The sequence below is a fragment of the Microtus oregoni genome, unplaced genomic scaffold (genome assembly GCF_018167655.1).
Source record: "Microtus oregoni isolate MIOR12 unplaced genomic scaffold, Mior012 000009F_ref0000495, whole genome shotgun sequence".
Lineage (NCBI taxonomy): Eukaryota > Metazoa > Chordata > Mammalia > Rodentia > Cricetidae > Microtus > Microtus oregoni.
The window spans coordinates 11232435-11250114 of NW_024543068.1; the positions used below are offsets into that span (position 1 = coordinate 11232435).

General features: G+C 41.2%; 1 protein-coding gene across 7 annotated transcripts in view; it reads right to left on the reverse strand.

Moving 5' to 3' along the window:
- The window catches only part of Gpatch2l (G-patch domain containing 2 like), a 53477-nt gene that overhangs the window by 20023 nt on the left and 15774 nt on the right, over window positions 1-17680 (reverse strand). For 4 of the 7 annotated variants that reach the window (XM_041658215.1, XM_041658209.1, XM_041658210.1 and 1 more), the window contains exons 3-8: window positions 16505-16569; window positions 12927-13103; window positions 12005-12084; window positions 8228-8295; window positions 6794-6848; window positions 4559-4644 (exon numbers count right to left, since the gene is read on the reverse strand). In XM_041658215.1, the coding sequence (XP_041514149.1) occupies window positions 4559-4644; window positions 6794-6848; window positions 8228-8295; window positions 12005-12084; window positions 12927-13103; window positions 16505-16569 (531 nt within the window). Of the gene's footprint in view, window positions 1-4558; window positions 4645-6793; window positions 6849-6900; window positions 6941-8227; window positions 8296-12004; window positions 12085-12926; window positions 13104-16504; window positions 16570-17680 lie in introns of all 7 variants that reach the window. The other 3 variants (XM_041658216.1, XM_041658211.1, XM_041658214.1) reach the window with 2 other exon arrangements.

Below are 17680 nucleotides of genomic sequence, written 5' to 3' on the forward strand. Positions count from 1 at the left end.
CGTACATTACTAATTCCCATGCTCTTAATGCTTTCTGCCCAACATCTCAGGAGCAATGAAAACAACGGGAGATGCTGAGACTTTTTGTTCTCTCAGTAAAATCCATGTTTATTATATGAATACATGCTTGGGAATCTGCTATCCTTACTCAGTTGAAAATAAGATTTCACAAATGGAAAAGCTTATTTGCAAGGAAACTGGCCTATTTAGGGGAAAAAGGACACTAGAACAGTGTTTCCTGTTTCAGAACTTAGAGAATAATTGGAAATAGATGCATTTCCAAATCAGGGGGAAGGACAAAGGAATCAGAGAAATCTAAAACAGCCACAAAGCACTCAAATATGCAAGCCAATAACATGTGTCAGAGGGAAAAGTGACTGGTAGTCTCTACTTGCTTTCTGAAGGTAGTATGTTAAGGGTAGGTTCTTCACAATCTCATCTTGGGGAAAGCTGCCTATAGCTCTGGTCTCATTATGAATTTATCTGCAATACCACTGCCTCTAGCAGAACATCAACCACCCCATCAGGCTGTTTGCAGAGCAACGATTCTTAGTACTGCACACTACTACTTCAACAGCAAATGCCAACATTAGCATGCTAGCAAACAAAACTAAACTAAAACAGCTGTATGGAGTTTACCCAGACAGTCAAATGTTTATGCAACCCTCCACACCAATGAAACTCAGCCTGCCCTCATTCATCAACTGTGTGCCACATGCCATGCTAAATAACTCTTCTTCACCAAAACAGCATCTTTGGAGCTAATGGAATCCCAGTGGTCTGCCTCCATGAAGAATGATGCTCACAATACCAAAGCATGGAACCTGCGCCCGTTACACAATAGGTGCCCTATTAGGGCCAGTCATGAAACCACCAGGACTCTGGGCAACAGTCCTTAACCCTGGTTGCATAGTAGTCACCTCAGAAGCTCAAAGATCACATCAACGCCTGGGCTTTTCACCAGACCAACAACATTTGATCTGTGAAGGTCAGGCTCAGCATGGATGGTCATTACTCTTGTTTTTAATTTGTATGCATGTGAGTGTTCACATATGTGCTTTTCTGTGTACATTTACATCAGGTGCTCTTATATGTGCATAGAGACTGCAGGTTGGTATTAGGCATCTTCCTCAATTGTCTTCCAACTTTTGAGACAGAGTCTAGGGCTCCCTGATTTGTCTAGAGTGTCTGACTAGCAAACCCCAGGAATCCTCTTGTCTCTGCCTCCCCAGTGCTGAAATTATAGATGCATATTGTGGTGCCTAGCTTAAGAAAGAGAGAGGCAGAGAGAAAGAGAGGGAGAGGGAGAGAGAGAGAGAGAGAGAGAGAGAGAGAGGAAAGGAAGAAAGAAAGAAAAGAAGAGAAAGGAAAGGAAAGGAAGAGAAAAAAAATGAGTGCTAGAAATCAAACTCAGGTCCAGTGCTTGTACAGCAAGTACTTTATCAATTAAGCCTTCTCCCTTAGTGCCTATGAATACATTTCTTAAGGCTTCTCAGATGACTCCCAAGTAGTCAGGGTTGAAAACTACCACCAAACTGAAGTATTCCTAGAGAGGACCTACAAATTTATCGAATGTTATAACAACCACAAAAATCTCCCTCCTGCCCCTTTCACCTGCCAAATGACACATTCATACAGTCTTACTTTAAATTAGGTCTCATTATTTATTTGCTTATAGTGAAATGCTAAACTACAATACTTGAGGTCACTCACCACACCTTAGTGGCCTCAGCTTATTCTGAAATCCCAAGCTGTATGGTTTTGAGGTGGCCGTGTTCAGATGCTGAAGGCGAGCAGAGTGCAGACGACACTGTCCAGCTAGGAAGGAGCTCGGCTCAGATCCCTGACAGGAGGCACCCTTCAGAGCCCAGGCATGATTATCAGACTCTTTGTGCTCTTAAAGGAGAGTAATTATAGGCATGTGAAAAAAGGAAAGCACTCCCTGAGGAACTCTTCCTCACATGCTTCCCAAGAGGCATGAGGGCCATTAAAAATTCCATGATGAAGAGGAAAAACAGCCTGGGAACAGCCAGGAGGCAATACAGCAAATTAATACAGCAGCCCTCCTCAGGGAAAGCTGTGATAAAACAGGAAACACTTCTCTCTTTGCAAAATAAAATTATACCACTAATGATAACACAGTCACCACACACACTCACAAATCGTTCTAATGATGGGTGTAAAATTCCCAGTGCTGCCCAGATGCTTTGAAAGACATTTCTTCTTACTACAAATAAAACGGGACAAGGAAAAGATAAATCTCCATTCGAAACACTTTTTAATGCAGTCATTCAGCTGCCTCCTCTCCAGCACTCTGCTCCTTACACCTCTTCTCGATGCAAGGCTTTTGCTAAATGGTCCACTCCTTAAAACGCATGGTTCCAGAACCTACTGTACACGTGCCCCAAAGTAGAGTTAGACAGGCCCTGCTCCAGTGACCCTGATGCATGAGGACCCCATCACTCTAAAGGGTTGAGAGCTATCCCTAAGATCTCAGTGTCTCTCACTCATATTTTCTGAAACCCGCACTGAGGACACCTGCTCTGCTCATACCATAGAGTAGCACTTTCCAAATCTTCTTGTGTTTTTCACTGGGTGAAAACTGCGAAGGAGCAGGAGAGAGTATACATACAACACACACAGAATGTGCATACTTGTGGTACTAGGCCAAATAGAGATACACTTTAAAACAAAGAAAAATTTTAAGGATAAAATAATGAATGCTAACTCAAACATTTTCCCCCCAACTTCAAAGAAACTATCCAGCCTACTAATTTACGACTGCTACCTAAAGACAAGACAAAGACAACTAGTAATCACCACCATCCTCTCTCTTTTGCTTCTAGCAAGAGTTCAAAACAACAGCAGCACTCCCCTGAGCTGCGGGCACTAGAAGTTTTCTTAATGTTTCCGGGGCAGCAATACATGCCAGTCAAGAGAGCAACAATAACGACAGAATAACAGGGTGCATAAGTATCATGAATCGAGTTCTGGGTACTGGCCACAGGAGGGCTTCTAATGGAAGAAGAGAGCAATGCTGATGTTGCCCTAAGTACAGTTCAGGTAGCAGACATGGAGGAAGGAGAGCAGAGGAATCCACTCTGTGCACTGGATTTAAGTGGTACTGTTCATCTGTCTTCCCACAGAACATGCATAACTACTACTTTATTATCAAGACAAAACAGAGGCATGTTCTTCTTTGGACTGCGATCTAGAAAACCTCCCATGGGCCTGCATTAGGAGCCCCACCTCTGTGTGTTGGCGGGGGGAGCTTTATCATAGCTGTCAGTTTCCATATCTGACTTTCTTTTGAGAGCTTCAGTTCTAAACTAAAAGCCTTGCACACAGTAGGGAGTCAACAAATGCTGAATGAATGAATGATAAACACACAGCATGATACTGGAGTAAAGGCCTACAGTGGAAGTTTGTATCACCTCCCAATTCCACATTCTTAGCAACTCTAAGATCTAGTAGTAGGTTATGCTCATTATCCTAACTCTTTGTAACTATGTCCAAGGAACAGCTACTTCTTTGTGCAGCTACAGCACAAGTCTATGAGCTCACTTACTTAAGAGCTGACTAATAAAAAAGTGTCAGAAGCTGGGTGGAATGCCATATCCTTTAATCCCAGCACTTGTGAGGCAGAGGCAGGCAGATCTGTGAGATCAGGACCAGGCTGGTCTACATAGTTCCAGGACAATCTACACAGTGAAAGTGGTAGCCTGTCTCAGAAAACAAAACAAAAAACAAAACAAAAGGCATCAGGACCTTGGGAAAGAAATTCTTCATGCTACTAAAAATAAGAAGACTGTTAGCTGTTCTATGCACAATAACACTGCTAAGAAATACTATCATCAAACCATACCCACTTCCTTGTCACCTGAATTAAGAGAATCCATAATGAGAAATGTGTTATATACATAAAGAAAACCTAACAAGTGCCAGGTGCACATGCTGAGATTTATCAGGGAATTAGACAAGGTTTCTGCACCCTAGAGAAGACAATGGGGTAGGGGTAGAATTTTAAATAAATTAGTTCACATATTCACTACAGACAACGGTAAGAATTAGGGAGGAAACAAACAGAGTAACCAGATGGTGCTGCAGATGACCCCTTAGTTATCCAGGGGTTCAAAGAGGATTCCAGGCAATGAGAACGAGAGCAAAGGTCCAAGGCAGGAAAGGCTGCCATTTTTAAAGAAGAAAATGAAGCTCCCTAATACTGTTAATCTTTCCGCTCAGAGAATGGATGGAACTATATGAAAGGAAGCTGGCCATGTTGGCAGAAATCAGATTATGCAGGGCTTTGCAGGTCATGGCAAGGGACATTAATAATGTTCTTTGAAGATGGGCTTTTAGAAGCAGAAATAATGCAAAATATGGGCCAGAAGACATATAAATTCCTCCACCCTCAGCCTGTTTCTGCATCTGTGAAACATCAACTCACCTCTGAAGGATCAAATCAGATCCTCTGCACATATACTATATAATCTCAAGGGTTAAGAAGAAGAACACAGCATTTTCTAAAAGAAAATAATCACTACTGGGAGTCAATTACCTGGCAGAGCAGTGTGCAGGGGAACACCTTCGATGAGAAGAGTCAGCAAGAACATCCAGGGAGTAAAGGGGGGAGAGAGGATTAAACTGTAGGGATAAATCAGACTGTTTTAGTATGGCTTCACTGAAAGAGACCTGATTCCAAAGAGCAGCCTACATGCTCTCTTTGATTATGTCCAACCCTTCTACCATAAGCATTGATATCATTCAATAAAGTTGTACATTTCTAACCTCATGTCCATGATGTCCCAGCATATAGCAGACAAAACTATTTCATATCAAACAAACTTTTAAGCAATAATCACTTACATGGCAAAATACAGTACTTCTTTTTTTTTTTTAAATATTTATTTATTTATTATGTATACAATATTCTGCCTGTGTGTATGCCTGCAGGCCAGAAGAGGGCACCAGACCTCATTACAGATGGTTGTGAGCCACCATGTGGTTGCTGGGAATTGAACTCAGGACCTTTGGAAGAGCAGGCAATGCTCTTAACCACTGAGCCATCTCTCCAGCCCCCAATACAGTACTTCTTAATGGATAGTCCAGGAACTTACACCTAGTGATTATCCACTAACTATCAGCCTTTTCCCAAGAGGACTAGCATGACATTGCCCTTCCAAGGACACCCCAGCACACAGTGTAAGTACAGTGCAAACAGAAGGTACCTAGACTTGAAATGCCAAACTAACTGAATCACACTGATTTGCTTATGTTTAGAAGTTGCATCACCTCTGAATTTTGCTAGCCTCCTCTCGAGGGCCATCTTACCTGTCTTATGGGTTACAAGCAGTGCTAACTCAGGTACTGCTTTTCAGGTCATAAAGTAATTTCAGTTTCTCACCTATTGACCCTAAAAGGTGACTGAGAGGGTGAGAGTGCAGCACATATGTTAGCATACCATCCTTAGCAGCAAAATGACAGAGCCAGACAGGAGGCTGACGATCAAACAGGGTACTGTGCACAAAGCACCTCACTTTATGTTTGCTAGCCTTCTTTGTGCTTTTCCTGCAAACAGTCCTTTGAAAAATGGGTACCTTAATGACTTAAGTCTGAAAGAACTTGAGTGGTAACTTCAAACATAGTTTAAAAAACAAAAACAAAAACAGAAACTTAGCTAGTCCACACAGCTTTGCAACTTCAGGAAAATAGTAGAAACCCATGATGCACTGTTCCTCACTTATACATAAGGAATATGGAGCAAATGCATGCGCTGAAGCAAATACAATCCACACTCTAGTTTAACAGTCCCCAAATCTCTTGCATGCCACCTCATGACCCATTCTTTATCTGCCTACCACCTGCATTACACCAATTTCTTAAACTCAGCTTTATCCTGTTTCCACAAGATAAGTCTGACACAGTTACATTTTTTCTAATGCATTTATTAATATATAACTTAAAAATACATAAATTAAAACCATCTCATAAACACACACTGGTTTTATCTTCCACTGTTCTAGTTAATTGTGAAACAAAAACTTCCCAGTGAACTTTGCAAATATAAACTGTGTAACATAATAAAATGCTAAGTAGCCCCAAAATAACCAACCAGTCAACCAAAGAGCAAGAGGAAGCCTGAGAAATTTTGCCCATCAGTTTTCATCAATTTCACAGCTAAGAACTACCCTCACCTCTAAGCTGAAAGGGTTTCAAACATATATAAACCTAACAAGAACGACCATGAGTCACTTTTAAATCACAGATCCACTCACGGTCTGAGTATAGTAAGGCCTCCACAAAGGAAAAGGAAAAGACAAAGAGGAAAGGCTCTAAGGCCGTGATCACTTCCCCAGAAGGAGCTCAACCTCTGCATCCTGTGCTCAGAAGTCACAGCACAGGATTCGCACGGCAAACTAAACCAGAGACATGAGACCCACTTTACATTTTTAATCAAAGTTCAAAACTAAAGCATTGGGCTCAAGGGTTAAGAGCAAACACTGCTCTTCCAGAAGACTAGAGTTTGGTTCTCATTAGCACTCATGTCAGGCAGCTCCCAACTGTCTGTAACTCCAGCTCCAGCAGATCGGACGCCCTCTGGCCTCTGAAGGCACCTGCGCTTACATGTACATATATCCACATGGACACATAAGTGTGTTACTACTAAGAAGCTGACAAATGCAGCTGAATCTAATCTAATCTAACTGGCCACAGTTCTTACAGGTAAGCAAGGGCAGTCTTGGAACACAGCTCTCAAAAAAGTCAAGAGTGATCGGGAAGTGATCTTACTCACCTCATGTGCACAAGCAGAAATGGGAGGAAAATCAGAAGCCAATGCTTTATTCTTTCTAAAGAAAAGGAAATTGAATGATAAAAGATGACCCAAAAAAGTTATCTTACCTGCTTTCGTTCTCTTTTCCCAGCTGATGGTAACCAGAAACTAAAGAGAGAATAACAGGAAAGAAAACAATGAAAGAAGTGATAGGAAAAGTATGAGGGAAGAAGGTAAAAGGTGGGATACTCAAGTGAAGACAAAGAAGGAACTGGGCGGGAAGCAGCTGAAGAAGGACACCCGCTAGGTGTCCTGAAGTGACTCTTCAGTGGAGAAGGCAGACAAGGGACAGTCAACTAAGACAACAGCCTTATCTCAGCTGTGCAGTGAGAAAAAGACGTTAGATATGTACAGGACTGCCCTTGGGCACTGACCATAATGATTAAGGAATAAATTATACAAGTTCTTTAACATATACAAATATGGGGAACTTATTTTTACATGGGTAGTTGTATATGATATGTGTGCATGTGTGTATGTGTGAAGGCAGGAGTGTAAGTTCACAGGAGCACGTGTGTGGAGGTCAGAGGTTAATGGCTGATGTCTTCCTGGCTTACTCTCCACTTCATTTATTGAGGCAAGGTCTCTCACTGAACCTAGAGTTCCCTGGGATCTACTTCTCAAGTGCTGATATTACAAGCAGGCCTACCACATCTGCCTGCTTCTTCATGTTGGTGTTGGGGATCCCAACTCTGGTCCTTATGATTGATCCCTGAGCCATCTCTCCAGCCCCAACATGTATGTATTTACTCAGCAGATATTCAAATTTTTGCCAAGGAAGACCCGCAGGAAGGCAAAGCACACAGCAAAGCCAACCGTTTAGGAGACGAAGCAAGGCAAATGATTCCTGTGTAGCTACAGTCATGCATGCATTCACCATAGTAACAGGGACAGAAATAGTTCTCCTTAAAGAGGTCTGAAGGAGAACAGAAGCAATCAGACATTTGGAATGACCATTAAAAAAATTAGGAGAGAAAAATGCACTTAAATTATTATATCTAGTGGTGGACTCATAGTACCTAGAAATATAACAGGCAACAAAGTAAAAAAAAAAATACTCTAGAAAGGAGAAAGAAATAACTGTCATCTTAAAAAATTTCTAATTATTGTGTGTGCCACAGCACACTTGGGAGGGTCAGAGGACAACTCTGTTGGTTCTTCCCTTCCACCTTAGTGTAGGTCTGGGGATTAAACAACAACAGGTGGCAAGCACTTTTAGCCACAAGCCATCTTGCTGACCTGACTTCATCCATCTTAACTGTGAGGAAATATCAATCTTTAAAATCCCCTCTTTTGGCTCTGAAGTCTAATAGAAAGATTGCTTTATAAAAAGCCTTCTCTACCGCTTTCTCCAAGGACCAGGCTAGGACAGCCAGCAGGCATTTAGGCACTTACTCTTTCTGGCTGGGGTCACTGATGATATGGCTTATCCTCTCGGTTCCTAGACTGCTTAGGCTGGTCTCCTAAAAGGATAAGAACAAGAGTGTCGTCAAACCACAGAAGCAAATATATACATTTTAAGCTGTCGCCAAGCTTAATTTTTTTCTAACTATCCCAGCCAATAAGGTTGTGTCAATCTTAAAATCCAACGGCAACTATTTTTTTAATGTGAGTCCATCTTAGAAGAATCATCTATTATCTAGCTAGTTTCTGCTGACTCAAAACAACTTAAAAAGCCATTATAAATACTGTTTGTTGGACGTGGGATTCTTTCCTATTTTAAATTTACTTTTGTATAAGCGTGTGCGCCGGTACATGTGTGGGCAGGCAGTAAGCGTGTGCATGAATGGCTGAGGTGCTATTCTTCAGGCATTGTCTACATTGCTTTGAGACAGTCTCTTGTGGCCTGAGCTTACCAAGCAGACTAGGCTGTCTGATCAGTGAGCCTCAGATACCTTCCTGCCTCCTCCTCCCCAGTACTGGGATTACAAGCATGCCACCGCACCTGAGGTTTTTTTTTCCCACATGGTTCTGGGAAACACACTCAAGTACTCTGCAAGCACTTTGCCAGCTTGAGCTTTCTCTCCAGCAGTTTATTTTTTAATTAACACATAAGTGAAATATAAATATAATACCAAGTAATGTTTTAGCATGTGTATGTGTTATTTACTGTTTAGATGTGTATGCAATTTTAATATAGTAATACTTCCTGGAGTACTAATATAATAATTATAACAATGGAACAATAATATTTCCTAGAGTACTAGAGTATAAAGAAGCAGAAAAACCTTTTTGGAAGATTCAACACCATTTATTTATTTATCTATGAGGCATGGTTTCACTGTGTGGCTAATGCTGGTCTCCAACTCCTGCTCCAGCTTCCCGAGTGTTGAGATTGGAGGTATGTGTCAGCACACTCAGCAACAGGACCAGTTTTTAGCAGAAGAGCACACTAAGCTCCATAAACTATTTGACTGAGGCTCAACAAGCACCAAGAACAAACACTGACTGAACCCTCACTGAATATCTGCTGAATGCATGTCTATGTGTTAAAGAACTTGTGCTACAAACAAAAAAAGCACGAGGCTATGACACCATAAAGCACCACAACAAACAAAACCCACAAAGATTATCACTGTGTTCCGTCCCTTGAACATTATTTTAAAGTAAAAGCAGAAGGCTGTATAAACTGATTCTTAAATCCAGGGCTCTCAGGACTGCAGTGTGAAAGCATAGCGGGAACACCACAGCAAACCAGACATCTCCACTGGAGGGTGGCAGAAGGCACTCACCCTTCCCTAAGGAGCACATACAATGATATCTGTCATAGCAACCTGCACAGAAACAAGAGTCACACACAAGAAGAAGTGCTAAGGCAAAAGGACACAAGTCACAGGCATGAGTGTCGGTGCTACCCAAACACATCTGTATCCTGGCGTTTGTACTCGACTATGTGTGTGCGTTAGCTTGAAGAATAGGAAACACACCTGAACAGAACCACCAGCTTTAGAAAAATTACTCTGAGGTCAGATTCTAAAGATGGGTGGCACCAAGGGGAAGGTCACACGTTACATTCTTCGTATTTTTCACCTCTCTGGCTATGCCTCCAGATCAGACACAGAAGGTAGAGAGGCCAGGGGAAAGATGGGTGAATAATGAGCTATTTGTTATAGCAGAAAAATTATTAACTTAAAATGCCGTAATAGTTAAATTTATAGTTTATTACTGTGTAAATTACAAGCAGTACTTTGTGTAATTAGCAGCTCGCTGGCAAGGAGCTGTGAATGAAACTCATTATTTATGATCATTGTTTTAGAGGAGAAGAGAGGGACTGGAGAGGGGCATGGAGAACAGAGCGATGACCTCTGCTAGAAATGACAGCTCTCCCTTTAAGGTGATGAGGACCAATTTAAAAAGTACATCTCACCCAATTCACTTGAGATCATTAGCTCTTGTCCAATAAACCCTAGGTTCCTCTCAAGCACACTGAAGAGAGCCTTCAGGATGAACTAACTCACATCCACGGAAGCAGAAAGCGCTTCCTTTGTTGAGCTTAAAGAAAGGCAGCAGGTGGTGGGGAGACCATTACTTTACCTATCAATGGGAGGGGAAAGTAAAACCTCACTGTCTACTCTCAAGCTTCTGTCTTCCTTAACCCCATCTACACAGAAGCTCCCTGTCAAGAGTGAGCTCCCCAATCCTACAACAAGGGTATTAGTCCATGGTCTATACATGGAGTAAGCCAAAACGAACATGGTGGGATTCTTCCAGTGATCCAATGTCTCTCTAATTAGAGACTGGAATTGGAATTTAAAGGTAAGAAATAACAATCTGGCTGGAGAGATAGCTCAGTAGGTAAAGGCACTTGCTACCAAGTCTGATGACCTGAGTTCAATCTCCAGGATCCATATGACTGAAGGAGAGAAGTAATTCCTGCAAACTGTCTTCTGAGGCAAACACACACAAAGTCATTAACTTCACCTCTTGGACCACCCCATGCCAAAAACTTCAGAAAATAACTCTCTGGGTAGAATACAACACAAAGTAGTAGCCAGATGATTGTGACCGACAACCAAACACACGGCTTGACAAACATTGTAGCAGGCATTCTAAATGTTTGACCAACTCTTCCTTATTACCATCTTCCCTGCCTGGCTAGGGAACCTTTGCCTTAGCCTATTTCTCAATCTCTGGAATACAATTTGAATGAAGAGCTAGGTGCATGCCTATAATACTAGAATTCAAGAAGTTAGACAGAACACTTTCAAGTTGAAGGCCAATCTGGGACACAAAGCAAGTACCAGGACAGTCTGGACTTCATATGGAGACCCTGTCTCCAAAAGGTTAAAAAATAAAAATAAATTTAGTTGCCGGGCGATGGTGGCGCACGCCTTTAATCCCAGCACTCGGGAGGCAAAGGCAGGCGGATCTCTGTGAGTTCGAGACCAGCCTGGTCTACAAGAGCTAGTTCCAGGACAGGCTCCAAAACCACAGAGAAACCCTGTCTCGAAAAACCAAAAAAAAAAAAAAAAAAAAAAAAAAATTTAGTTTAAAAAGAATAAAGTTACCATAGGTTCAAGTCTCTATTCTGCTACTTGGATGCAAAAAAACGCCACACATTTCTTACTTCTTTGAACCTAAGCTTTCTTTGTGGGCTGAAGCAACAGTTAGGAAGAATCGATGGCCCTGGCAAGCACAGAACTGAAGAAAAGCAGATGTCCCGGGGGCCAGGGAAGAGCTCTTAGACTACTGTGAAGCAGGCTTAGTGCTATTTGATGTGTAAGGGAGTAGATGTACTCATTTGGTTCTGTTTGTTGTTGTTTAGCTTTCTCCTTTTAAATCAATTCTAGAATAAAAAGTCAAATGAGGAGAAAAATACATTTCTGAATTCAGGAGTTATAAAGAAGCCAAAAGAGATTTTCAAAACTTATACAATAATATAGGGTTAATCACAAGTGCAGACGAGAGAGATCAAATCAGCGGTCTATATGCAACAGAGGCGGCAGCAAGTGCTTGGTCAGAACTTTTACGAGGATAAAGTGTTTATCTTTCATGTTTGGATCCATTCAAATCCCACATAACGTTCATTCACCCTACTTAACTCCCAGAACATTTAAGTTGGTTTCATTAACTCCAGAGAGTCCTGTGATGCCTTCAATGTCAGTAGGGCATGCAAATCCTATGGGGACTACCACCTTCCCACAGCACTGGAGAAACCATGAGATCTGTCACCTTCCCTGCCAGCCTTCTCCGCCCCTTCCTGAGGCACCGAGCTGCAGCTCCTGGCAACCGATTCAGACGACCATGGTATCCTGTGGAAAGAAAAGGGCCTCCATTGTTGAACGTACAAGATCCATAAGCACAGATGTTCTAACACACTGGAGCCCTTACCTCAGCATCTTCACAAGGTTTACTGTGCCCATATCTTTGTCCTGAGCAGTATGATCACAGGTGTACCACTGAGAGCAACAAACATCAACAAATACCAGATAACTGGCTAAATGGTTGATTGCTACTCCCTGAGAGTCCTACATTTACAGAGCTAAATAAATTATAAAACAGTCTTGTTCATTGTCACACATCTTAGGCAATGGCCCAGACATTCCAAAAAGTGAAATGACTTGGTCACCATATGGAGTTAACTAAAGAGAAGTGTCACCACACTTCTGTTATGGGTCCTTTCTACCCAATTCTGCTCCTTTAGAACTTAAATGAAGCAAAGGAACAGACACGCATTTGTGTCAAAATACACAATAATAGGATCATTAAAACAAATACATTTAAAGAAGTATTTTAAAGCCATCCACTTAAAAATGCCATAATTTCTTGCATGTGAATGCTCCTTGTAAGAACTGATCTTTCAAACTTCCAACGAGCATTCCAGAAGTATTGTGTCAGCTTTAGAGCAGGATATGCTGTGACGTGACTGATGCCAGGCTTCCTAAATGTGTCCCCAGAGTCTACATGGTTTGACTTAGTGGGAGAACCCTGAGCTTTGAGACTCACCCTTGAATCCTCTAGAATCCTGAGCCAACTCTTCAATTCAGAGAGCAATGCACTGCCAGAGGCAGGCAAGTGATTGAGCAGGGCATGCTGAGTCTTCACAAAGAGAACCATAAAGTCATGACCTTGACTTTCATCTCTCCAAACTCACCTCTTTGAGCTGGCCGGGAAGGTAAAAGGAATGTGGGATCTGAGAATTTATCCAGTCCAGAGTCCATTCTTTCTACTTCAGTGCAGTGATCAGGAGCCCACTTGGGCAGAAGGTTATGGACAGTGAATCCGGGGACACATTCTCCTTCATAAAACCAATCACTTTGCTCATCATCCCCTAAAGGAAACAGATCATGTCCTGAGCTGTCATGTTAAAATCCAAACACCAGGAGGGTTTCTTAATGCTATAGTTATTATACTGTCAAATAAACCAAAGCACAAAAGAACCTGTCCAGTCCCTCTTGACACACATTAAGATAAAAACTAAGGCATCAGCCTAGTTCCACATGAATGCTGGACTGTTTTTCACCTCTTAAATAGTAAAATCTAAGATCTAGCCTTCCAGCCCTTCAGAATCCATGTGGAAAACTCAAAAGTATGTTTTCTCTCCAGAAAACCCCAAGCTCTAACCTACAGCGAGGCAACTCACACCCAAAAGTCAGGGTGAAGCTAGCAAATGAACAGAATTTGAACTCAGAACCTGACAAAGGCCAAGTGTTTTCCATAAAAAACAAACTGCCTTCCTTACCATTACCCATCATTTAGATAAACAGAGTTCAAAGCAATGTTTCTCAATTCAAAAATCGCTGAGGAATTTTTATATATTTATATTTTATCATAATAGATCAGTAAAGAATTTATGCCTGAAGGAAGGGGAGAGGGGAAAAAATGTATAGCTCAATTTTAAAAAATTATGCCCATACTTTGTTTTGGTTGCTATCTCTTTGATAGGACAGAAAATCATTTTGAACTAGAAATCCAAGCTACCAGGAAAAGACTAACCAGAGAAACAAGCAATAAAGCTCTCTAAGACTTTTCAAAAGGGCCACATTGCTCATTAATGGTAAGGTCCCAACTAACCCATATATCAAACCTCTTGGTTTGAACTTCCAATTACCTACCATAATAACAGCTCAATTTCTACTAGAGTGTACTCCTGCCAACAAGACAGGAATAAAGAGGCATCTTCATGTCTGCTACCTCATCCCCTTTCCAAACCACAAGAACAAAGTAAACTATTACAATAGCATCTAAGGTTCATGAGGCCTTCAACCTCCAACATATGTATATGTGTACACACAAACACAAACACACACACACACACCAGGTTCCACATGCCAAACACACGAAGCCACTAACACAGAGAATAACAACTCTTAAAATTAATTAAAATTAATGTGGAAATCCCAAGGTGGGCAATGGACCCTACATTCTACAAATAATAGCTATTACTACCAAGTACCAAAGGAGATGCTCTTTGGTATATACTGGTGTCTCACTGCAAACAGTTGACTTGGAAACAGGGATTCTCAAACTCCAGCAAGCATCAGAAGCACCAGAGGCGCTTGTGAAAACCAGGATGTTGGGGAAGTGAGGAGATGACAAAAGATGGGAAGGAAGATACATGTCAGATGACATCCAGACCGCTGGGCCCTATCTACCAAAGTTTCTGATCTGAACCAAATACTAGTAAGTTTCCTCGTGAAGCTGAGCAGGTCTGGGGAGCACAATCTGAGAACAATGTGCCTCACCAGGCAGAGACACAGGTGGACTCAGGACAGGCACTGGTAAACATGGCCAGCTTCTATGCACTATGACATGCTCGTTCCATTCCCATCAAGAAGCATTTCTCAAGACATGACTGCAACAGATAAACTCATTAGATTATGTTTTCTGACAATGAATTAATGCAGAATGGAAATTCACTCATAATCCAATAATAAATTTTTTAAAAAAGGACTTGTAGCTGGGCATGGTGCCACACTCCTTTAATCCCAGCACTCAGAAGGCAGAAGCAGGAGTATCTCTTGTGAGTTTGAAGACAGCCTGGTTTACATAGTTAGTTCCAAGACAGCCAGGACTATGCAGAGAGATCAAGCCTCAAAACCAAATAGATAGATAGAAATATGGATGGATGGAATGAATGAATGAATGAATGAATGGGAAAGAGAGGGAAGAGGGAGGGAGGGAGGCAGGGAGTGGGGGACTGGCTGAGGTAGAAGAGGTTTTGTGAGACTGTCAGATAAAATGCTGCCATCTTGCTTCTCTCTGGCACCCTCTCCTAGAGGCAGCCTCGGCTGTTTGATCCCAATAAACCTTTTTGTCTACACAGAGTAGTCTAGTTTGGGGGCTTCACTGCACCCTCTCTTACACTTACCTAGGTTTAGCAACTTAATTGGGGCTCTTGTATTCCAGGCAATGTATAAGGGAGCATGGTCAGAAATAATTCCTGGGGCCAAGAAGATGGCTCAGTTTTAGGATGACTTACTGTGATTAGTACCTAGGTTTGGTTCCAAGCACCTACATGGCAGCTCACAACCATCCACCATTCTAGTTCCAGGGGATCTTATGAGTTTTCTGACGCATTCAGGATCATGAGCCCTCATGGTGCACATACATATGCTCAGACACACACATACGCAAAACATAAAAAATAAATATTTAAGAATATTAATCCCCAGCTGTGGAATGCTTCAATGGAAAGCACATAACACAACAGGTGATTTTAAAAAGCAGAGGCTGGAGAGATGCTTATTAGTTTGGAGCACTTGATGCTCTTGCAGAGGACCTGGGGTCAGTTGCCAATACCCACATGGGGACACATAACCATCCATAACTCCAGTTCCCAGGATTCAATGCCTTTCTTCTGACCTAAGAGATTACCAGGCATACACATGGTACACATTACATACATGCAGGCAAAAACACTTATATACTAAAATTTAAAAACATCTAAAACAAACAAAATCAAAAGGCAACACACACACACACACACACACACACACACACACACACACACACACACACGTAAAGGCTATCAGTCAGGGTACCTCCAGGAAAAAATACGCACATTTAAGTGACTTTTTAAGACACTTATTAAATATTCTTCCAGGGCACTACAGGGTTATCCCTATGACTCTATCATAATCTTCAGGCATTCAAACTTAAATAAGGCAAAAGTTATTCCTCAGTAAAAAGAACATATCAACCCTTCCCAAAAGAATTATGTATGAGAATATTACTAGCTAAAAGTAAGAGAAACTTTCACAAGTTCCAGCCTTAAGAATTACTTCAGGGCCTGTAAAAACTACAGACTCCAGGGACCAACTCCAAACCTATCTGATTTTGAGCAGCTCAGGGAATCTGAACTGTCCACAGTTCCCCAAGTGGGTCTCACACACCATCAATAAGTCACTCCACAGTTACTGAACTGAATCAATCACTGAGACAAAGTCCCAAAGCTGGAACCAAGATTACTGTGCCAGAACTGAAGAAAAAGCTCAGAGTTAAGAATGTGTACTGCTCTTCCGAAGGACCAGAGTTTGGTTTCCAATACCCATATCAGATAGCTCACAACCTGTAACTCCAGCTCTAAGGGGATCTGGCGCCCTCTTCTGGGCTCCACAGGTGACTGCGCTTACTTGCACATACCCACACTCAGACACACATGTATACACATAATTTAAATTAAAAAATAATAAGTCTTTAAAAACACTTCTAAACTTTTACCAAGATTACCTTGCCGTCCTTCATCATTGGTGAAGAGCCCTGTGTCGCTGCTACTGCATACACTGCTAGTTTCACTAGGAAAAAAAAAATACAAGAGAACTCAGCTATTCCAGTCAAAAACCATTTTCAAATGGAAACATCCCAATCATCTCTCTAACTTCACTTCAGCCCATTCCGTCAATCTGGTATGTAAATTTCACATAGAAGACACAGGTAAAGTTTACTCATCTCCCCTCCAAAGGTAAAAGAATGCTAAAACTCTTACATATTATACAAGTTTCAATACATTTAGAGTTACTGTCATAAAAGGTCATAGGAAGCAGCAACCAATAGCTTATTCTCCTTTTCTTTCTTCTTCTGGTATGACCTATGAGGTATGGAGATGAGTGCAGAAGCCCTCAAATGGTTTCTACAGTTTAAAGTGGTTGGGAAAAGAACTCCAAAAATGAGTATATTCTGACATTTAGAAATTACACAGAATTCAAATCTCAATGTACATAAATAAAGTTTTATTGGAATGCAGCTATGCTCATTCATTTATGTATCATCTGGGGCTTACCGACTACAAAGGTAAGCAGATGCAACAGAGAATGGAGAGCCTACAAAGTCCTCAGATACTGCCTGTGTGGCTCATTAAAGAAAAAGCATGTGGATCCCTGTATTGTAAGTTCTACCCTACGGTGAGTATGTTCCCATTGTTTTAATGTCAAAAAAATTAAAAGAGGTGTTTCATTGTAAGGTCTATCAAGATTCTATTAATTCAAGTCACCAGCAACACTACAACATACAATGCTTCTATGATTATTTTTACATGGAATCTATTTTATCCTTATATTCTAAATTAAAAGGGCAGGCTCTAAAAATATCTGTTGATCAAAAAATATGATAAATATTTTCTCCTACTGTGTCAACAGCATTTTAAGAGAATATTCTTGAAAGAACTTGGACTGAACTTATCTAAGAGTTTCCCATATGGAGTTTGTAATGACAATGATGTCATAAGAACATCATCAGGACTCTAAAACTATGACCAAGGGAGGTATGTATAGTCTTGATTTAAAACATTATGTCTATAGAACAGTTATTCCATAAAACTATCATTATTCTACCAATGTGGAAATCAGTGTATTATGACAGCATTTTCTAATTCTGTGTAATCTCTCAAGAGTAATTTGCGTTATGAAA